The sequence below is a fragment of the Coturnix japonica genome, chromosome 4, assembly GCF_001577835.2.
Source record: "Coturnix japonica isolate 7356 chromosome 4, Coturnix japonica 2.1, whole genome shotgun sequence".
NCBI lineage: Eukaryota > Metazoa > Chordata > Aves > Galliformes > Phasianidae > Coturnix > Coturnix japonica.
Window position 1 is genome coordinate 49,220,774 of NC_029519.1, and position 22,822 is coordinate 49,243,595.

Genomic DNA, 22,822 nt, shown 5'->3' on the forward strand with positions numbered 1-22,822 from the left:
GAGTATCTTAGAGGGATTTTTTAAAATACTTTTTTATGGAATGTGTTCAGTGTAGAATACTGATTTCTTTTAGATCTGAGCAGCCCCTTTCTCATCCGGCGCCGTCTCCTTAAAACAGCAGTGGATTAACATTCTGTATTGACATGAATGCTGAAGGCTGTAGATGAGAAAAATCCTTTCCCTCCCAAGCTGAAATTTGTAGATGAAACTTGTGAAACCAACAGAAGGTGCTACTGTAGATATAATTAAGAGCTTTTTTTTTTTTAAATAGTATCCCCTTTTTACTACAGTGAGGGCTGTAAACCTGCGAAGGGCCCAACTAGTACTGCTAGTGGTGCTGCTGCTCATTGCACAGTAACTACTGCTTAGAGGAGTTACCTCCTGGTAATTAATCAGTGCTTTTGATTTGACCCAAGGCAAGGATTGGGGTAATTAATGACATCTTGATTATTGTTTGCTTTGTTGCTCCCTGTACAGATAACGGTCTGAAATGGCCTTGCATTTCAAGGTCAGAGTTTCAAAATTGTAACAGTTGTTTTTTAATTTTTCTCACAGAGAAGAGCAGGAAGAATCCTCAGCAATTCGAGTTGGTTTTGTCACCTACAACAAGGTCCTCCACTTCTTTAATGTGAAAAGTAACTTAGCTCAGCCTCAGATGATGGTGGTCTCGGATGTTGGAGAAGTTTTTGTTCCTTTGCTGGATGGTTTCCTTGTTAACTTTCAGGAATCACGATCAGTTGTTCACAAGTAAAGTACAATTATTCCATATCACAAGACCTTGATGCTAGAATAAGCATTTTTCCTTTTAGCTCATTGTCACGGAGAGTTTGGAGGATGCGTGTACTTGTTGAAATGCTTCAGAAGTCATCAGGTGCTTCGTGTTCTGTATTTCCCCTCTGTGGCAAAGCAGAAGTGCCATCAGTGACTCCACAGTGCTGAATTTGGAAGCATATTGAGGCCAGCTCTAAACTGTGCATCATCAGCTGTGCCATTTCAGAAATGGCAGAGGGCTGCGGCTTTGTGTCACACTGCGTGTTTTTCCTCCTGTGTATGTGATAAATATCTTAGTGTGTGTTCCTTTATGTTATCAGCTTTGAAACGGTACGTTTCAGTAGAATTTTAAAACTCAAAAAGAAATTGAGCAAGCAAAATTCTTTTTTAATTTGCTTGGAATGCATGAAAAACATCTTCCTCGGTGAAGACTGGGTATGGTACATGTTGGGGGTCCTTGGAAATACACTGAGCAGTTGGGACACTCATCCTTTCCTCTTTGTAGCTTGTTGGACCAGATCCCTGAGATGTTTGCAGACACTAACGAGAGTGAGACCATCTTTGCTCCTGTTATCCAGGCTGGCATGGAGGCGCTAAAGGTTAGAACGTCCTCTCTGAAAAAGAAGCAGCTCTTTAATTAGGACTTGATTAGATAACCTACCTAAATTCCACTTGCTACAGGGCAGCGATGAGTCCTACAAATTGCAGTGGGAAATGAGAGAAATCACTGTTTCCAGCATTGATGTTCTGTTATTCTAACAGTACATTTGAGCTTTCTTTGTTGAAATGAAAACACTGATTGGCACATCTGGTTTCAAATTCTTTTTGAGGAAAACAGGTCTCTCTAGAGTCTGTTCCACATAGGCAGAATGTTTAGGGAAAGGCGGAGAGCAGGAGCTGCTTTAATGTTCAGCATTTGAGAGACAAGAAGGTGTTCAGTTACTACAAAATGGATGGATGGATGCTTGGGATGTTTGCACAGATTCATAGTCTCTGTATGTTTGAAAGGCAGAGTAAGAACTGGTGTAAGATAACAACAGCTTTAGTCTGCCTGTTCTCCAACTTCTGCTGGCTGTGTACAGAATGAGATATTTATGACTATAGAATTGAGTGCAGAGTTGTACTGAACTGCCGGCTTCTCGCAGCGTGCAGGCAGCTGAAAATCTGTGGATCAAATGCATCCCCAGCAGCTCTCTGTATGTCGGGGACAGCCCTCGAAATGCTGACACCACAGGATTTGTAGGGGCAGAAAAGCTGCCAGAGTTGTTTTCCAAGAGTTTGATTTGAGTAAATAAATCTGTTAAACCCAAATTCTCTCATTTGTTTCTAATTTGTTTCTTAAATATTTATTTTCTTCTTATTGATAGTCGCAGAACGTCTGTGTGCAGAACATTTGGTTACCAGTTCTGTCAGAATGCTCTGTCTTTGCTATTGGGCTTCTGCAAAACCACCTTAAACGTGAATTTGCTTTTGCTGCTGTGCCTATTTAAAAAAAAAAAAGTCTTTCTTAAGTCAGCTTTTCATTTAACTCAGTGCTTCATAGTGATCATTTGCAAGGATTTCAGTGTAAATTACTCAGCGTGTCTAAAAATTAGCCTTGTTAATTAATCTTAGCAGCAGATTCAATGCTATATGGGTGTCTTTGCGACAGGCTGCAGAATGTGCTGGGAAACTGTTCATCTTCCACTCTTCGTTGCCAACTGCGGAAGCACCGGGAAAACTGAGAAACAGAGATGACAAAAAACTGCTCAGCACAGATAAAGAAAAGGTATTTTCCATTCAGAGTTCCTAAGGAAGTGCTATGCGCTGAATTTCTCCAATAGAACCTTGATCTCTTGCATTTATCTTCTGTTACAAAAGTTTGTAAATACAGAGCGTCCCCACTCTGTGACATGATGGTTTAGTTATAATGGACAGATACATCAGTATGGCCCTATGGGAACACCCACTATGTTCAAGAAGCTATGCTCATTTATAAAGGAAATCCATAGCTGCAGATAATTCCACCCATCGAGTCTTTGCTGCCTCCCCATTCAGTGACTGAGTTCAGTGAGAGTGTAATGTTTTTGATGCCTGTGTATGTCAGTGGAACGCAGGGGCAGGGTGGAGATTTGGGTTGTGAGTGGCTGCCAACAGCATCTAATGTTTGGCATTTCTTTCTTTTACTTTTGTGCAGACACTCTTCCAGCCCCAGGTGAGCTCTTACGAGTCCTTAGCCAGAGACTGCGTGGCTAACGGCTGCTGCGTCAATTTGTTCCTCTTCCCAAATCAATACGTGGACGTCGCTTCCCTGGGCCTTGTCACCATGCACACTGGAGGCACGTTGTACAAGTACAACAACTTCCAGGTAAGTGGTGCAGGTCCCCAACCTGCCAGCAAGTAGCAGCTGGGGGTGGCTTGTTTCTGTTTCAAAGCCTTCTTTGGTAGTTAACCTAAAAGTAAAGGAATTGTAGAAAATTTACTTAGGAACCTCAGGGGATAAAATTCAAACTCAGAAATGGCAGATCAGGCTAAAATAAGTGTTGAAATTGTAATTTTAATTTGCATAACTTGGTTGGCACCTTAAAATTCCATTGACTTACCTGAATATGCTGGTATCTGCAGGGAAGTCAGTTTCTCCGTACCTATAGATAAAAGTGCTTACAATAAAGACCAAAATAAAGTCACAACTCTGCTGGTTTGTTTAAAATGTCCGGGGGATATTTATGGGGAAGGTAGGAGTTCCCTTCTGTCAGGAGCTGAGCTGCAGAAGCATCCTTTGTCAAGTGAGCAGGGCTACTCTAATTCCTAAGGCCACGCCATCTGAATTTAGCTAGGATGGATGTTACTGGGGGTGGATGTTACTGAATGGAAATTCTGCTTATCTAAGCCTGCTGGTGAACCAGTGGATACTTGCACAGCTCCATTCCTGTTAATAAAGTCTCTTAAAGAGAGATGTCACACATGAAAAGATGTGATGTCAGGGAGGGGGAGTGTTGGGTTTGTGTTCGCTTGCTGCCACCCAGTGGTGAATTGCAGCTCTTGCTTTTGCTTCACCTTTCTAGCTCAATTCTGACAGCCCACAGTTCCTAACTGACCTCAGGAGGGACATAGAGAAAAAGCCGGCGTTCGATGCAATAATGAGGGTTCGGACAAGTACAGGTAATGGGACCTGCTGGGAATGGGAATATATGATTGTAAGTAATGCAGTGCAAGAAGTGCTGTACAGACAGGCTGCCCGTTTTACCTTTGTTGTGTACCTTCTGGAAAGTACAGCCTGAGAAATGGATGTGTATCCCCTTACTGTGTATGTCCACATAAATCTGCAAATGACAGTAAGGCCTCTGATCATTATGCACACGTCCTGAAGCACAAGGCAGTCTTAGAAAAGAGCGTGGTTTGCCCAAAACTCCTCATGTTATTATTAATTATCAATAATATTAATTAAATTAATGCTTCTGCTTTTCAACCATTCTTACTTTCAAAGGCAATATCTGAGGAGAGCATAAGCGCAGTAATGGGCCCAGTGAGTAACGCCAAAAGCTCTGGGGGTTCCCGAGTCACTGTGCTCCTCAATGGTGCACACAGACTGACTGCTTCCTCCTACCCAACCGACAGCAAATGCCACCAGCAAGGAAGATGGGTGCGCACTGCAACCCTGAGGCTGCACAACCCTGAGGGAAAATAGTTTGTGTTTCATTAAGCAAAACTGTAGTTAGAAAATAACATCCTTTTTATTTGTAAGTCATAAAACAATATCGTTTGCTTTTTTATCTGGCTGTAGGCTTCAGGGCTACTGACTTCTTTGGGGCCATTTACATGAACAACACGACAGATGTAGAAATGGCAGCAGTTGATTGTGACAAGGCTGTGACAGTAGAGTTCAAACATGATGACAAACTGAACGAGGACAGCGGAGCCTTAATTCAGGTAAAAAATGCAATGTGTCATTTACTGACATGGTGAGCAAGAAGTTCTTTTTTTCATATGACTGCAAAAAAAGTTATGCTGTAGGACTGATGGCAGTGATGTGTAGTGTGCACAGATACTGGTGTTGTGGTGCCACTAATAAAGTTTAATTAACAAAGAATGCTACCAATGCCAGTTTGTTTCAAAGCTAATGGAACCTGTATTTCCCTTTTCAACCTCAATATGGCCCAGCAGTTCCTGGAAGCGTAAATTGGGCAGTAATTAAAACCGGCCTTTTTGTGCCTGAATTGCCGATGCTTGGGATACACTCGTACCCAGCAGAAGATCCATCCCAACCATTATCAGATAAAGCACGGCTGCTGGTTACTGTTCTAGATCTTCTGTCCTGACCTCACGACCTTTTGCTGTTTTAATGACAGAACATGTTACAGCTGGAAAAGTTTCACACAAGCTGTAGAATTATCTGAACTTTTGTTTCTAAGCTCCTTAGCTTTTATCTTTGCCCTATAAATGCTTTATAGTTTAGCAGTTAATCCTTGTATGAATACAGTGCTGTGAAACATCCACTTCGGTGTGTTTGATGTCACTTACTGCAGACCTGGTGTAGCAGCAACGATGGGAGGAAGTGCATGGTGTGCAGATGTTGCGTTTAACTCTCATACAAGAGTTTCTTGTGGAAGATCTTGTGGTCAGCAAAGCTGAGCAGTTAGTTTACCTGCAGTTGGTGTGATGCCCTGCAGGCTTTGGCTTCTGACAAAGGTGATGAAATTATTTTTTGATGGAGGTGGTTCCTTTGGTTCATTAGCACCAAAAAGCCAGGCTGCCCTCAACAGTAATCGTGTGCCTTCTGTGCAATACGTAGGTGGCTCTTGTGTGATGGTTATCAACTTCTTTGTTTTAAAATGGCAGTGAAAGATATCTGGCTCCTCTGTTACAGTGTGCTGTCCTCTACACATCAATAAGTGGGCAAAGACGACTTCGCATACACAATCTAGGTTTAAACTGTAGCACCCAGTTAGCTGATGTCTACAAGGCTTGTGAGACTGACGCACTTATCAACTTCTTCGCTAAGTCAGGTAAAGCCACAATCATTTATTTTTTCCTCAGATCCAGGGTTGAAAGGAGATGGACCAATAGCTACTAGGAAGTCGTGCTGTAACTTGAAACATTGAGAAGAGAACTAGATGGTACATTTTAGATGTATGTGCCTGGGAAGGTTTGCACCAAAGTGTATAGGCACAGTATTATTGTGTTAGAATCTCTGTTTGGTTTGAGGTGGATTTTTTTGGTGTGAAAATTTAAGTCAGAAAAAAAAAACAGCCATAGAAATGAAAATCTAACAGAATACTTTAAAACTTTGTATTTTTCATGCAAACAAGCAGCAGAACCCATCAAATGCTCTTTTGTTCTTCTGCCTTTGTAGCCTTTAAAGCTATTCTAAGCCAACCGCTGAAGGCTGTCAGAGAGATCCTGGTCAGTCAGACAGCGCACATGCTGGCGTGCTACAGGAAGAATTGTGCCAGCCCCTCTGCGGTGAGCCAGGTAAAGACCTTCCCAGGTCAGCCCCTCTTTGCAGCAACCACGCTTGCACCAGAAAAGAACATTTTCTTCCAAATATGACGACAGGTGGGATGCAGTGGTAGCAATTACAACATATGTGGAGGCTGTTGTTTTGGGATGACAGTGCCATAGAAGGTGACAGCAGTACTACAGAGTTGCAAGAGCCTTTTCTTCCTGGCAGAGCTACGTGCCAATTCTTAGAAGCTTTCACTTTTTTCTTGCATTCCTACAACTGTAGTGTAGTTGTAGTTAACTATAACTTAGTTAATGTCCTGAATTTGCATATAGGTCTCTCAGGAGCGCTCTGCTGGTAAAAGCCTGATGTAGAGACAGGAACAAACTCCTACTGAAAAAAAACCCCATGATGATTAAAATATGATTAATTCCTCTGTTTACTAGTGGGTAGTAAGAAGCTCTGGGAACCTCATTACTTGTGTTCCACACTTGAAAATTCTCTCAAATTAAGACATCTCTGTTATTTTCAAATGCTGGCACATTTAGTTTAGTTACCCACTCATTCTTTCTTTTTACAACTTCAGAGCATTTGGAGGGCTAAGAGAAGTAGCAGACAGTAAGAGGAAGGTGCTTTCAGATCCTTGCAGCAGCTGTTCCTGACACGCTGTTGCAGTTCAAAGGACAGCCCTTGTCTTTGACTTGAACTGAACTCAAATCACATAAGCTTTTAACTTCTGTTTTTCTTATGGCTCTCAAAATACTTCCATCTGGATTTTGAGGTGCTGCAAAAGTGGCTTCTCCCTCACTTTTCTGAACTGCAATTGGCAGTTTTCTTCTTCAGTGTTGAGTTAATAGCAAAGGATTGGAGGGTTTCAATTTAGACTGTTTCCTTTAGTCTCCTTGAAACTATGTTTTCCAATTAGGCTTTTGTGTACCATTTAATGCTTCTAACAATCACAGTCCTGGGCAGTAAATTATTTATCTCAGTGAAGACCAAATGTTAGAAACAACACCAGTGAGAAAACAAGGTAATAGTAGTTTGAAAGTCCAGCTGTCATTCCCAGCATATGGGATGTATTAATTAAATACAAGTCTCCTCTGCCTCTCAGCTCATCCTTCCAGATGCAATGAAGGTGCTGCCCGTGTACATGAACTGTCTGTTGAAGAGCAGCGTGCTGACTGGGAGACCAGAGATCCCAACTGATGAGAGGGCGTACCATCGACAGCTGGTCACGTCTATGGGAGTAGCTGACACACAGCTGTTCTTCTACCCCCAGCTTCTGCCCATTGTAAGTATGTTATCTGCACATCTGTTTGCTTTCAGTAAAACTGTTTTCATTTTAAAGATACAGAAGATTTGCTCTGTGCATTAGATTGTTTAAAGTGAAGCAGTTGCTAGCTGAACCAAAAGTAGGAGGGAAGAACCTCTAGTTTAAAGGAAGCGGGGAAGTAGCATGATCAGTCACTGACATCAGCATCCTCTCATAATTCTGCTGTATGTTTAACATGAGCCTGGCTTTTCAACTGGCTAATAAAAGATACCAGCTTTAGTCAAGCTCAAGCCTGGTATGCTTGAGCTTCATATTTGTGGAGAGGTGCTTTTAGCATGTAGTGTCTTAACTGAAAAAGAAGTGACTGCTAATTTCTTCCACCTGGAAAGGAACCACCAAGTTGTACTAAGCCTGTTTGTATCAATTTTCACTGTGTATTTAGAGCATCACTCACCTTGAAGGCACCATGTTTACAACTTAGGTACGTTCTGCCCTACAGCACAACCTGGATTTGCAGAGCGATGCGATGCCAGCTGCAGTGCGCTGCTCTGAGGAGCGTCTCTCAGAAGGAGGGGCCTTCATTCTGGCCAACGGTCTGAGCATGTTCCTGTGGCTGGGGGTCAGCACACCCCCCGAGCTCATCCAAGGGCTTTTCAACGTGCCGTCTTTTGCACACATCAGCACGGAGGCTGTGAGTATGTGGAGGGAAAAGAGTCCATTGTTCAGAATCCATGATTTAGTAAGACCAGGCCACTAATTAGAGAAGCCAGAGCGGGAACTCTGAGCATTCATCATTCAGCTCAAAGCAGAAATGGGTGCCAGCAGAAGGTGTTAAGACACCAAAAGTAATGTGTAAAACTGTCATAAACTTTCTCTCTGAACAGTTACAAGACAGAAGCTTTCACAAAGTTTTCAGAGTATCTTAAACTTACGTTATGACAGATACTAAAATCCTACTGAATATGCATTACTGAAATAGCAACAAATCAGTCAATGATAGCTAAAACTTCTCCTGTACCTGAACTTTTGCTGATCATGAATTCTAATGTAGCAATTATTTTAAACTGAGAAATGGCTTGAAGACAGATGGGTTATTCTGGAAGTTTTTGCAAAGGAGATGATCGAGCATTTCCCAGCTTGGAATGAGACTCACAGTAACACACACCATAAATAGCAGCAGCTTGTCTTGAATCTAACAACCAACCTGCAATGCTTCAATTCCAGCAGACGTTACTGCCTGACCTGGCCAATCCCTACTCTAAGAAAATTAGGTCAATAGTGGAGCACATCCAGAACCAGAAGCCCTACACTATGAAGGTAAGAGTTCTCTCAGCTTCAGCCTGTTCCTTATAGCTATTCAGAAGAATACAACCAGCTGTGACAGATCTTGTAGCTGTAAAAGGCTTTTTACATACCAGGAATTTCCATGTATGCCACTGAATTCCAGCATACATTCTAGGCAGAAGCATCTCAAATGTACTTGATTATCTATTCAGGATTTTCAGACGTACCCTGAAAGGTCACTTTTATTCTGCAAACCTTCCTCACGCTTCCTCTTGGTTGCATATAAGTTGCTCTCCTGTGTTCCAAAGTACAGCTATTGAAATGTCATTTTTACTGTTGTTTTTCCCTTCAATATCATCCCATAGAGGACAATGGTACTGCTGCTCACTGTGATTGTATGCCACAAATACATACATGTCTCTCTTTTCAGCTGATGATAGTGAAACAACGGGAGCAGCCAGAGATGCTATTCCGGCAGTTCTTAGTAGAAGACAAGAGTATTCATGGAGGAGCTTCTTACGTGGATTTCTTATGCTGTGTTCACAAAGAGATCTGCCAGCTGCTCAATTAAAGAAACTGGAATATATGTAATTTGCCAGTAACTTTCTGATTTTGCAGGAGGGACAGTCATTGGTGCCTGAAGGCTGGCCCACAGCTTCACTGTACCCAGACATTCTGCTGTGCTTTACCAAACTTTCTGTGCTCTTTTTGTACAGTTCCATTCCACCCAGCTGCTCACCGAATATTTAGTTTACTGATTAAGCTGTAGAATAGAAGTTCCACACTCAGGTATTAATCTTTGAGGAGTCCTGACTCTAAGTTGAATTGCCAGATTCCAAACTGTTGATGCTTACGAGCACACGGGATGCACTTGAAAAGTGGCAAAATATAATTTAGAAAATAACTATTCCCATTACTAGCCATAAATCCTTTAAAAGCCAGCGAAGATGCTAAAAGTCTACACAGAAGGGAAAAGCTGTAAGATGCTGCTTTTTGTACAAGGGAGCACACAGCTCAATCAGTTTTGCAGCAGTGCTGCAGTTCACTTTGAGTATTCACAGAATCACAGAATGACCCGGGTTGGAAGGGACCTCAAGGATCATGTAGTTCCAACCCCCTGCCTGGCAGGGCCACCAAACATACACCTTTACTAGATCAGGTTGCCCAGGGCCCCGTCCAACCTGGTCTTGAACGCCTCCAAGGCCCAACCTGGTCCTGAACACCAAAGTGTTGAAGAAACTTCAAAGCCCTGCGTGTAAAACAAACCTCTAGGGAATAACCCCCTTTTTCCCAGGAAGGGCAAGTATTAATTTTCTACAGAGACAAAGCTCTGAGTGACCTACACCCACAGGTATCTGGGACACAAAAATGCCTCCGTTTTATAACTGGACTTGAGTAAATGAGTTTAACAGTGGACCACGAGACAAAGGTAGTCAAGTGTGCTGCTTCTAAGCTTGGTAGTTAATGCCACACTGCGAAGGCACAATCCTCCACTCTTCAGAGCAGCAATTAATCCAGCATGCGATTTAATTACATTTTCACAACTGAACATGCCGTGCTTTATTTAGCACATGGTTAACTGGAATAAATCCCAGTACAACTCAGCCAACCTTCTGCCGCCCTCACAATTACAGCGGCAGCTCAGCTCTAAGACAGCTGACAAATTAACCAGAGGTGAGTTGCAGTGCTATAAAAGGAAAGCCTCGTGTCTAACACCAGTCCTGTTACAGGGCCTGACTGATCAATAAATGGTCATCACTCTGAAAAATAAACTTCTGCTACTATCAATATTTAAGGTAGCATTTAGAAAGCCAGTCCTTGGCAGGAAGTGCTGTTTACCTCAGTACTGCTTCAGTCTGTAGCTTTGGGACCAGTGCCTCTCACATGGGATTTGAACTTCTCCAAACCTGAAAAGCTATTGTTACAATTACCAGAATTTCACAGAAGGCAAAACCAAAATAAAACACAGCCTCGGGAGTGTGTGAGACGTGGGCCGCGTACAAAAAAAGTGCCTTTGATCATGTTAATGTCTCTAATCAGTATTTATCCTTTCCATAGCTACAATAAGCAGTGCAGTGCACATTCGTGACAGCTTATCAGCACAGCTGCATCTTTGTGCACTGTGTAACTCTTAAAACAGACAGATATATTACAAAAGGCTGCTCACACCCAATCCAGCTGTCAAAATGAGCACGTTGCTGAGGGCATTTTACTTTGTAAAAATTATCTGTTGCCTTTCCAGATCAGTGTACTTTGTAGAAATGACACCAGCAACTCTCAAGTGTAAAAAAAAAACAAAACCATAGGAATTATTAAACATAATGTGTTTATTCTAAGACAGACAGCGTCTCAGATTTTTTTATCTATTTTAATGCTATCAGCCTCTCTGTCAGAAGTTACCCTGTACCTCTTACACTGCACCATCTCCAGCCAGTACCCAGGGCACTACAGAGGGCGGTTCTAGGACAACCAGCAATGGAAACTTGCTTCAGGGTTCACACAACTCCTCTGCTCTTTCTCCCGTAATCATAAGACAACATAATCACTGCACTGACCAGGAAACATGGCAGAGTTAAATGCTCAACAGCCCTTAGTTCCTACAAAGCAGAAATAACATTGTGGTGCACATCCAGCAACTAGTGTCTGTTAGGGGTTTGAGCAATGTAGCTCATCTCCTCCTGGGGAAGCTCACTCTGGATTACAGACTTCTCAGTGGTTGGTTCCTCTGTCAGCACTGAGCTCAGCTGACGGCAGGGAGACTCACTGGGATGCTGAACCGTGTCACCAATGTACCAAAAAAAGCGAACTAGCAAGCCTGGTGGAAAAAGCATGTCAAGGAAACTTGTAGACTTAATTACAGACACTCCCAAACTACACTGTGTGCCCTCAGCATTGCCCCCATCAAAACGGGAGGGAATCAGCCAGGCTGAACACCAGAACTGTGCAGCTACACAGTTTATGCTGTCAGACAACAAAACATGAACAGCAATCTACCATAAAGAGCTAAGAAGACCTGCCAAAAGAAAAGCAGAATTCTTTCACCATTAGTGGGCAGTTTTACTTCATCTGTTCAACACAAATCACGTAGGAAAATGTAGTGAGACAGCAGCACTGTTACCTGCACCCACAAACCCATTCCACACTGCCACTATTATTTTCCAGGCAATACTCAACACGCTACATGAAATTCCACACAAAAAACTGCTCTAAGAAACTTATAAAGCAAAATGATTTTTATGCCCCACAGGGAACATCCGCATCACTTACCCATGTACCAGTAAAGCCTGCAGAAAGAGCAGGAGTTCATGTACTGAGCTGCTCCCCAGAACAAAGTTTTCACAATGTGAACTACCTGCATACCCCATCCATCAGAGCAGCAGCCTTTCACATAGGGTTAGTTTTACCTACGCTAAGGTGTCACAATGACTGACCTATCAAGATACATCTTCAGGTGACGTGCAGCAGCTCCTGAAATGACCATGGACGTTATTACACAGGCATTTAAGAAGTGCAGTTCTCATCTCTGGTATAAGTGGTAGTATTACAGTACTCAAAAACTCTGGTTAATCGTAGCTAGGACTTGTTTTTCCCTCTCTTTAATTGCTACAGTAAACACACTCAAAATGATTTCATGTTTTTCCTTGCACTTACCTTGCTTTTTCACCTATGGAAATAACCCTATTCCATACAGGTTAGTAAGCTTGCCTTCCCTTTATTAGGTTGACCTTCACCCCATTATATTAGTATATTCCCACTACAGCAATAAAGCTGCCAGTACTTCCCATTGGAAAGAACAGCATATACAGAAACGAGGCCTCATTACCTGTCACTTTCAGTTGCTCAATAGCTTAAGAAGCCCTGTTCAAGAAACAAATGCATGTTTTCAATGTTTCGGTGAGCTTCGTCCTTGTCTAGAACACATTCAGGATACTTCCATCCCCTGCCAAGGATTTCAGAAAATCAGAGTGCTCTAACATTAATTCCCTGATCTGATGCCATTTAAGCACCACTTTCTGATAAAACTGTTTGCTGCCCGAATTCCACCAACTAAAGCATCTGTGAACAATGAGCCCACCTTCATGATACTGCCTAGGGAATAACATTAACAAATTCTGAACGCACTGCCCATTAACCTACACAGACATCTTGCATTTCAACCAATTCATCTTAACTGACAGTCTCAGAGTGGAAGGAATCCCTAAGGTTGATGGCTGGATTTGCACACCGTTGTTTGCAGCTGACTGGTATTGTGAAATCCCTTTGAAGCTAAATACTAAGACACTTCAAGTATCCTGTCAATGTAATTGTCAAATCCTTCACCTCATTTATACAGGGGGTATTCAACATATTCCGAGTCCTATAAGCCTCTTCCAAAATGGAAAGACACGACAACATCGAGACAGGCATCCCAAATCAGACTGGTGGCTTTATGTTTTTATTAAAACTGGAAAGGAAGAAAATTGTTAGGCTTTTTATCTTCAAGGATAATGCGCTGAAATTAAGGCGACTGCAGGAAATATTAATCAGTTCACTGACAGTGAGTGTTATCCTACTTCTGTTAAAGCGACAGAACTGAGAAAATAACCAAAAACTGGAATTCCGAGCTTTTCATCTCCAGTCACAGCTCCAGATACGGCCCAAATTAACAGCAATTAAAAAAAAAAGCAACCATGTGTTTTCACTGTTTTAAGTGTGGGGAAAAAACAGCACTTCTACTGTGTTTTCTAACTATCATCTCCACAATCCCAAGTATGCTACATCCATGTGCTACCTTGTTACCTTTGGAGACAGCCCATCACTGCTGAACACCTTCAGAACACCTCCAGTGAGCGGCTTTTCTTCAAGGATGCAATGTAGAAAAACTTACTTCATTGTCAGTCACCTCAGTTAGAAAAGTAAGGAAAGTTGCTTGTTAAAATGTACATTGCAATTCCTTTGTGAAGCTGGTCCAGCCAGACAGATAAAATCTAACACAGGCCACCTACTTAAGCTTGTCTTCAGTATTTATATTTTCAGTAAGGGCATCGTTAGGGCAAAATTAAGAAGAAAATGTTCTCTTACTGCAGCATAACATCTATCAAGTGTTGCTCTAAGGAGCATTCAGCAGAGTGCCCTTAAAATACAGCCCCTCCTCCCAGTTCCTGCCACTCTTCAGCTTTCCAGGTCTAAAAGCAAGAAACAAAACATAAACAATACATGAATTCCATTTATCCTGTAACAGCCCCTTAATAAATACACTGTGAAGTTGACAGACCCTACAAAAACCTTCACACTAACATTTCATGAACACTCAGTGCCTCCTCTTTTCTAACAGTAGACAGGAAACCACAATAAAACTCACTTGTTCCAAAACCTTAAGAAGCAAACTCACAAAATATTAATAAGAATATTTCAACATCAGCTTTGATAAACAAGTTTAATAATTCACTACTGTACAGAACAGTTGCCTTAAAGTTAAACCTCACCAGACAAACATTTTGAGACAAAATCCAATTTTCCAAAATCCATATCTAAGAATTACAAGACTTAACAGCCAGGTTTGTTCTGTCTGCCAAGTGTTGTTCTCAAAGTTCGGAGCTGGTAAAAACAAGTACTGTACATACCAAAGGGAACCGCCTTCTTTTTATACTGCACTCTGGACCTGATCGCCAACAGTCTATTTCCAACGCACATTGGTCAGCAGGCAAAACAAAAGACTTGGTGTGGTTGACTGAGACTTCAGCATTCGGGTGATCATTTTCAGGAAGACGTCACTCAGAGCATCACCTCACACTTCCAGTTTGGCCTCTTATGAGGTCTTTCTATTATATACAGTGCAATTGCTCTGCAATGAAACCGGGTTCTCCAACTGAAGACGATGACTATTAACAGAGGTAGGGTGAAAATCATTACTTAAGGAGCAATCCAGACCTACACAGAAGTTCCAGACAGGATAAAACACACAACTTGTTGCTTTTCATGAAACACAACACGTGACCGCATGGAATTACCACTTTCTCCATCAGAGGCATGAAAAGTGAGCGCATACACTTCACAAAACAAAGATAAATCTTGTTCCCTTTTCCCAAGAATAATTCGGGAAACTGAAGCCAAATAAGAAAAAATAGAACTCTATTTATTCAATTTGCTTCTCAGTTTAAAATAGAAGTTAAAATAGGTGTCTACATAGACACAGCAGTTTTTCTTCCATGAGTAACAGAATAAGTCTGCCACCACCACACAATTCAGAACTGCATTTCATGCCTATTCCACCGTATTAATTCAAGTCAGTCCAAACCTGGATCTATAAAGAATGAAGCAGAATCCACATTTTGGAGAAAATTACCGTTAAAAAAACCCATAACTTGCAAGGACTTGCAATACAGGAACAGCAAGTATCTTCATTTCAGTCCCACCAGTGATTTGAAGAGATGGCTCTGCTTTGACAAACAGAAGCCATCAAGAGGTCCGGTTTAGCACCCTCAAGTGCTGCTGTCAAGTGAGGCGATGTGCCCGGCCCATCATTGGAAGGCAGACTATTTGGAACTGCTTGCACCAAAAACAGTTTTAAAAGTCATGAAGCTTGTGCCTCAAGAGTAATTCATTTCAGCAAAAACAAAATATTAAGAAGATTCAGATATGGGGTAAGGGATTGGGGAAGAAGCAATTCCCTATGAGTCATCAGCGTGTGGGGAAGCCTCCTCTGTGGGTACCTCCTCGTCCTCCTCTGAAGCCACCCCTCTCACCACGGAAGTTAGTTCTGTTCCTCTCTCTGCCCCGTTCTCCTCGGCCTGCTGAAGTGCCACCTCTTCCTCCTCCCCTGGGAGCACCACCTCCCCGGTCAGACTTCGACTTGGGCGGAGGTGACTTGGGCCGAAGTCTCTCAATCTCTTCGGTGCAGCCGGTCAGGTGGGAATTTGGAGCAGTAAAATATGAAGAGTACGTTTCTGCATTGAAATTGCTGTTTGTGAGGGTGGGTCCTACGGTCAGCCATCCTAAGGAACAAAACCACAGACAACAATAACAAATGTCATGCTTCAAGGCTATAATTTCCTTTTTCCTGTTAAGTGAACATTAAAGTGATGGGAACAGACTTATCTACACATTGTACAGAAGGAAAAAGATCATTTCTAGGAAAGCCACACCCCTTCCCACTTGTTCCTATGCTGCATCTTCCAGCTCCTCTGGGACTGCACTGTAAACCAGATCAACAAATTCATTTAGTTTAAAGACAACCTACTTCTCGCCTTTTTCTGCCTTTTTCAAAAGGTGCTTGTCTCCAAAAACCAATCAAAACAGCACAGCCAGCACCACGGCATGTTGTAAACATGCATCTGAAGGCAAAATAACAATGCTGCCACTGAATCCCATGATATGCAAATAGAGCTTAGTGTTAAGTCAATCTGCTTATATACAAAACATAGCAGTCAGTGAACCCTTCAGCTTTACCACCTGAACCATTTCTCCTCTGCCACCCAAAATATTAATCTCTAATTAGTGGGAAACACTGCTATACAAAACTGCAAGAAGAACCTAAACCAAGGGCAACCACAGCACTTTCACCTCTCTGTGCCTCCTTCCCCTTTGTTTCTGAAGGGGCACGTTGTACCACAAATGCTGAGAGACCAGTACAGAACCTATTTATGTAAAGCACAACCGCACCATCTATAACATCAGGTACAAAGTCACTCACTTCAAGCACTTGTAGATAACTGAAAAGAACAGGGCTGTTGTACTGTATTCCACATCAGATTTTAAGGCAGAAACAGCACTGGTAACTGATACAAAAGCAAAATAATTTGTCAAAATTTTATTACCATAGTCTTTCCTCCTGCAGCAAAATTCCTTCATCATGTACACAATAAACTGAAAAACCTGACTAGTAAGAGAAATAAAACACAGCGACCTTCAATCCAAACAGTACATTTGTATGTGTTTTCTATCACGCTTGATGAAGCACGTGGTGTAAGACTGCATCTTCAGATACTGACAGTAGGACTGGCACCACGCTCAAGGGAATTTAAAATCAGTGTAGAAAAAGAAATGACGCTCCTGTAAAGCTTAACCTCATATAATGTCCTCAAAATGCAATGTTAGCTGATATATATATATATATATACATATATATTGCTTGGTATGGCTCTGTATGAAAGCATGCACACGAGATCTATAGGTGTATTAAAATTTTCTGCTATCTCCTTATGAGGGATGGAACATTAACTAGATCAGAAGTCAGTACTTCTGATGTCTATCTAAACACTATATCTAAACACTTGAATCTACTAAAGTACTATCACAGCACTGAGAGAATTGTCAACTGATGCCACATTCTTTGCTGCTGCTGAACTCTAGGCTGGTTAATTGTCTGGGAATGGAAGGGCAGGGAAGCCTGGAAAGTTTCTCCAGCCAGGGAAGGCGAATTCTCTTGCTCCCTAGTACATACTCACTACAGAGAAGTAACCAAGACAAATGCTCTGGCCCACGTGACTCCTTGTTCAAAAAGCTTAGTGAAATCTATTTTATAGCGCTGTGTGAAGTTGCAGCTACCACAAAACCTCACAGAAAAAAACACGCACTATGTCTAAATATAATTTTCTCACGTTCTATCAGACCTAATCAAGTGGTCCCACATAATGAAGCGGATTATTAAAGGAAACTAAAATGTAACTATTTGACAAACATCACAGGTACCTGGTCGAATTGTACTGTCCCTTCCAAAAAGATGAAGACGCCGTCGTCCAAGGCAGAAATGCTCGATGATGTGGAAAATCTCCACAGGTTTTTCAATATTGCCGATTTCAGGCTCTTCTGTGATAATGAGGTCAATGTCAACATTAGCATGGATGAAGTCACCATCTGTACTGCGACGCACGGTTCCTTTAATGCCCATAAGGCAGTGCTCCTACGTACACAAGAAAGAAGAGCACTTGTCACATGCTGCACATACACCTGTTTGAGGAAATGCAATTCTGGACAGAGTAAATCCTGGAGCATGAACTAGAAAAACTGATCAAGCTGAAACTACCAGTAGAGCCTTTTGAAAACAAAGCAGAGTGTAGTTCAAGTTACCTGGCTTGGTGATCTACGCTACAAAGTTCTAGAACTTGAACAGAAGTTGAAGCAAAATATTTGGACTTCTTCAATAACAGCACAATTGGAGATTTAAGCCAGAAATGCTGAGAAGACATCACAAGAAAGTATATATGATAAAGGCAAGAGTGAGGGAACTGTTTATTTCATCAGCGTTCCAATCGTAACTTGATTCACACAAATAATTTTCAAAGTTCCCAGCCATAAAAAGCAGTGAAAATCAGACCTAATTTATTCAGACTGTAAGTTTAAAAAGTTGCTTTCATGCTCATGATTAAATGAGGTGTTCCTCCCCTGCAACTCTGCCCTGGTCAGGCCTCACCTGGAATACTGTGGCCAGTTCTGGGCTCCCCGGTACACAGAAGACAAGGATCCCCTGGAAAGAGTCCAGCGGAGAGCCACAAAGATGTTAAAGGGCCTGTTTATAGGAATACTAAGCTCAAATGAACTATTTTTCCCCAATCTTATAAAACTCATTTACTAAGTGTCACCATATGACCATAAAAAAGTTGCAGACAATGATGTGTGATAATTTCCAGACTTTTGGCAAGGGTTTTAAAAGTTAGTAAATAAATACGAAAGGAAGAACAGGTGATCCATCAAATACATGCAGCTGACCATCTGTGTGGATGTTACATGGTTTTTGGGCAGAGCCTCATACATATAGTCTTTAAAATTATCCAAAGTCTTATTTTGATTACACGTTACTCATTAGTACCTTAGATTCCATAAAAGGTGGCACAGCATAAAACCTCCATCTAGAGAGATCCCTAATCTAAACCCAGAAGTATAGGAATTGATATTGTATCTGTTGGAAATCCATCCTGCACAACAGAGCTATTTGTTTAGTCAAAACAAGCTCGTCCAATTTTCATGTTTATTGCATAGTGACCTCAGCCCAACCTTTGTTCAATAAACAGAATAACCCTGACAACAGAACCAATTCTCCCCCATTAACAAATGGAGTGACTCCAAATCCTCCTCTATCAGTTTTAGCCTCTCCCTCATGGGCGAGCTGCATGTATTTGCAACACTGTACACAATAAACGTGCAGTACTTACACTTAGAAATATTAATAGCAAATACATCATACTTCCAAACAAGCTTTAGATTAACGTAGATGCAAGTCAAAGAAAAACAAGATATCTTAAAGGGGAGTTTATACTCCTAAAACTTGCAAATCTGTGAGTTGAGGCTGTTTAGCACTAATGAATGATTAATGACCATAGAATGAGCCCCGAGGTTAATGACACTTTATCAGTCAACTCTCTATCTTCAATAAAGCTGCCAGAGTTGAGTCCAGACATACACAAAGCAATTACTTACTAATCTTATTAGCTTTTTTCTGAGGTCTTGAATAAGATACATTCCAGTCTCTTAAATCAGTGTACTTTTTTTTCTCTGCATCTCTTCCAGCACATACCTATGAAACTGCTTAGTTTAAACCAAGCTGGCTAACTCTGTCACTACTGTAGGATAGTCACTGTCAGAAGCCAGGAGATGCTAACTAATTTGATTGAAGCTCAGGGCACATACATGTGTGCTCAGAACCATCATTTGATCTTCCAGAGTAATTTTTCACAACTACATCAATTTATAGTTCACAGTATTAAGTATTTATTTTGACTCTAAATTCAGTCACATTCTACTGCCAAGTTTAGTTTCTATCAAACGACATTTCTCTAGCAACAACCTCACCAGTCTAATTTGGAAAGAAGTCTGTATTACAAAAGAGGTATTACTAATAGTCTAGATGCTTATTTGTTATTCACCCATGTCTGGAACCACTCAGAAGACAAAACAATTCTCAAGTGAAAATGGAAAGTGCTCCATCTATGACCCATCTTCAGCAGTCTTCAATACTTAACAAGGTTTAAGCATATGACTTTTAGAATATTATAATGGAATTTTACCAAGCAGTATTAAATGCAGATGATACTTTTCCACTTCACACTGGGTATAGGCAAGAAGGGGACAGAAATTCACCATGCATCCTAAAAAAACATGCTGATTTCTATATAAAGCACTTTGCGAAAAGGAACCGATGTCCTGGTGTCTGCTTTCCTGAAACTGGGTCACCAGCTGCTGTGAAGGCAGGAGATCTTAGGGTAGCATCAAGAGCCAGGACAGGAACAGAGGAGAAATTGAGCCAAACCTTTACCTTGGTTCTTTGAAAAACAGCCTTAGGGTCCAGAGTCTTGGTCTTTCCAGGGTTGTTCTTATTTGTTTTAATCCAACAAATATCTTCACACCTTCTGTAACCCCATTTGCGTAGACACTAAATGTAACAGACATATAACAGTTTATACAACATCAAAAACTAAAGTACCCTAAATTGACAATGAATACAGGTACTTGATTTTCATAAGATGTACCTGGAAGACAAATTTGTTACAGATGAAATAGTTTCCTAGCATGACTGCATTGTATTTTGTCAAGTTGTCAAAACATAAGTTTTACATGCACACTGACTTGTCTATATATCAGGGTTTTGTTTTGTTTTAACCTTGTGACACATAAAAAATCAATCACAACAATTCTAAGAACAGCTCGGCCCTGCCTTTACTGGATCCTGCACTCAGGTAGTGACTCACAAAGTAAAGTTCTATATAGAAGATAAAAAGCCTCTGCCATCACTTTGAGATTTTTCTTATACTTAAAAAGGAAAAAATCCCAAAACTTAGATGCCTTTTTAACCCTTAACTCCTGCCAGCAAAATCATGGAAAAGAAGAAAACTGAACATTAAGGACTCAAGCTCATTTGGCTGTTGCCACAGTCAACAACCGTCTTGCTACAAATGTGTGTGACCAAAATCAACCTATCCAAAAAAGCTAATTTAACCAACCTCAAAATGACAAAATGAGGCAATAAAGCAGACAGATTAGTAACTTTGCTTTGCTGTCCTTTAACAAATACCATATGGCTGTTTTAATAGAAAGCACTGCTCAAACTAAGAAAATAATGTTTCAGCATACAAGCCTATTGGAAACTCATATTCCACCAGCTCCAACACGAGCACAAAGATTACTCTAAAACTTCAAGATATTCCAGGGTTCTAGACCTTCATAGAGCTAAGACTTCCTAAATCTACTTAAACTCCAAGTGATGTCTGAAAATAAACCATGCTATCTTACTTTATCAAACAGTAGCACCTTTCTACTAGTACTTCTGGCAGAAAACTATTATGATTTGTTATTAACAAACAATGATTTAAATGCATTAAATGTGACAACCTGCTCCTATGGTAACTTGTATGCATCAAGAACAAAACAGTAGTACAGCTTTGAAGTCATGAAAGAATAATGCTTCCTCACATAGTCACAGCAGCTCATCTGGAAAATATTGGTATCTAAATTGTTAACACCACACCTACTTAAATTTATTTACTCCACTTAAAATTATACTCTACTACAGCAACAAAGCATCTCTAAGCATTTACAGCTGAGAACTCTATAAAGAGAAAGTCAACGACAAAAATAAACTCTTAAATATGTCCCTGATAAATTGAATTAAAACACTGTCTTACCACTCGGCCAAGATCCAGACCCTCTCCTGAACCACACCATAGGAAAACAAATGACCTTGGGGCAGCAATTTCTTCAATTTCTAGTTTCATGATCTAAAAAAAAAATAAAAATAAAAATAAGCATTTCTTAATTAAATATTTCTTACTTTTTGTGATTTAATCACAGTTGTGAGGAAAAATAGTTAACAAGTATTGAACGTTAACACAAAAAAACATCAAGGAGGACTTTTATTAAAGATGTATTATATTTTGGCTATCTTCTTAAAATTGCTTTTCAGAAAGCATGTTAGGTACTGCTAAGATAATCTACACAAGCTCACACTTCTACTGTAATTGATGGGCAGACTAATAATCTTTTCAGCATAAGTTCTATCTATTTCTATATAGAAATGGTTAGATTTAAAAGAATAACACATTCTACATGTTTGTTTGTTTCCCCTAACCCACTGCTTCATTCCTTTGGTAGCAAAAAGATTTAATAACAGAGCAACACCGTCTAATTCTTTTCAGCCCCGAAGTCGAATTCCTGGGAACCTTGTGAAAACACATTTAAAGAAACAAACAACAAATAGACACCCACAGCCTAATTCCTGTTACCATGTAGAAGAGATACGCTATCCATTTTCACTTTCAGGAAAGAAAACAAACTACCAGGTCAGTGGCTCAGCAATGACAAATAAGATGTATTCAGAATGAAGTAACTTCAGATGAAAAGCGTACATGACTCATTACAAATTAAAGAGATTCATCTGTAACTTGCTAACATGTCAAATCAAGCTTCATTCAGTGCCTCTGGGAAGATATATAAGATGTATAATGCATTTTAAGGGGATATAATTCCTGACTAAGAGGATAACTCCTTATCCCAACACTTCCATGTGTTTTTTTTTGTTAGACAGAACATCTTTTCCTTCAGGCACTAGTTTTTCATGAAATAACAGGGCAGCTAACAGAGAAACCACCTATTCCTTGACATTCAAGTTACCTTACCTATTATCACAGGCATTAACACCCTGATTTTCAAATTCATTCCTTAAAGGTGAACTTGCGTCCTTTAGTTTGACTGACTCACTTGTGAAGTTTCAGCCTACAGAACACACTAAATCTAGTCTTAAACAGAAATTATCCCCCCAACACCTTCTCCTCCAAACTGCACAGAACACAAGAAAATTTTAGCTGCAACTTCTTCAATTCACTGCTTTGCTTGTATTACCATCAAATTAGTCTAGAACCAGGTTATTGGTATTCAGAATTTGTACAGTAAGACTCTGCACTCAATATCCAAGTGAAGGAATACTCAAGCTTGTCAACATGCTTTGTGTCATCCAACTTTTGTGCTTGATGACATCTAGCACTTCAATGCCTCTAGGCCTCACCTTGCTTTTCTAGAGCTGACTTTATTGCTTCCTTTTCCATATGGAACAGTTACTTATCAGCAAGTCTTTAATTTTCTTCTTTACATCTATATGCATTACT

At 40.7% G+C, this 22,822-nt stretch overlaps 2 protein-coding genes across 11 annotated transcripts in view; one reads left to right on the forward strand and one right to left on the reverse strand.

Moving 5' to 3' along the window:
- SEC24D (SEC24 homolog D, COPII coat complex component) overlaps positions 1-11,035 on the forward strand; it is a 48,321-nt gene extending 37,286 nt beyond the window's left edge. For 9 of the 10 annotated variants that reach the window (XM_015861850.2, XM_015861852.2, XM_015861858.2 and 6 more), the window contains 12 exons: positions 556-747; positions 1,277-1,370; positions 2,423-2,539; positions 2,948-3,118; positions 3,816-3,912; positions 4,535-4,680; positions 5,618-5,756; positions 6,104-6,222; positions 7,305-7,484; positions 7,966-8,157; positions 8,691-8,783; positions 9,181-11,035. In XM_015861850.2, the coding sequence (XP_015717336.1) occupies positions 556-747; positions 1,277-1,370; positions 2,423-2,539; positions 2,948-3,118; positions 3,816-3,912; positions 4,535-4,680; positions 5,618-5,756; positions 6,104-6,222; positions 7,305-7,484; positions 7,966-8,157; positions 8,691-8,783; positions 9,181-9,321 (1,681 nt within the window). In that variant the 3' untranslated portion in view covers positions 9,322-11,035. The remainder of the gene's footprint in view (positions 1-555; positions 748-1,276; positions 1,371-2,422; positions 2,540-2,947; positions 3,119-3,815; positions 3,913-4,534; positions 4,681-5,617; positions 5,757-6,103; positions 6,223-7,304; positions 7,485-7,965; positions 8,158-8,690; positions 8,784-9,180) is intronic. The other variant, XM_015861860.2, reaches the window with a different exon arrangement.
- Positions 11,036-14,149: 3,114 nt separating this feature from the next.
- METTL14 (methyltransferase like 14) overlaps positions 14,150-22,822 on the reverse strand; it is a 40,830-nt gene continuing 32,157 nt past the window's right edge. Inside the window, exons 9-12 of the mRNA XM_015861863.2 lie at positions 21,347-21,439; positions 19,981-20,097; positions 17,421-17,631; positions 14,150-15,724 (exon numbers count right to left, since the gene is read on the reverse strand). Of these exons, the coding sequence (XP_015717349.1) occupies positions 15,411-15,724; positions 17,421-17,631; positions 19,981-20,097; positions 21,347-21,439 (735 nt within the window). The 3' untranslated portion in view covers positions 14,150-15,410. The remainder of the gene's footprint in view (positions 15,725-17,420; positions 17,632-19,980; positions 20,098-21,346; positions 21,440-22,822) is intronic.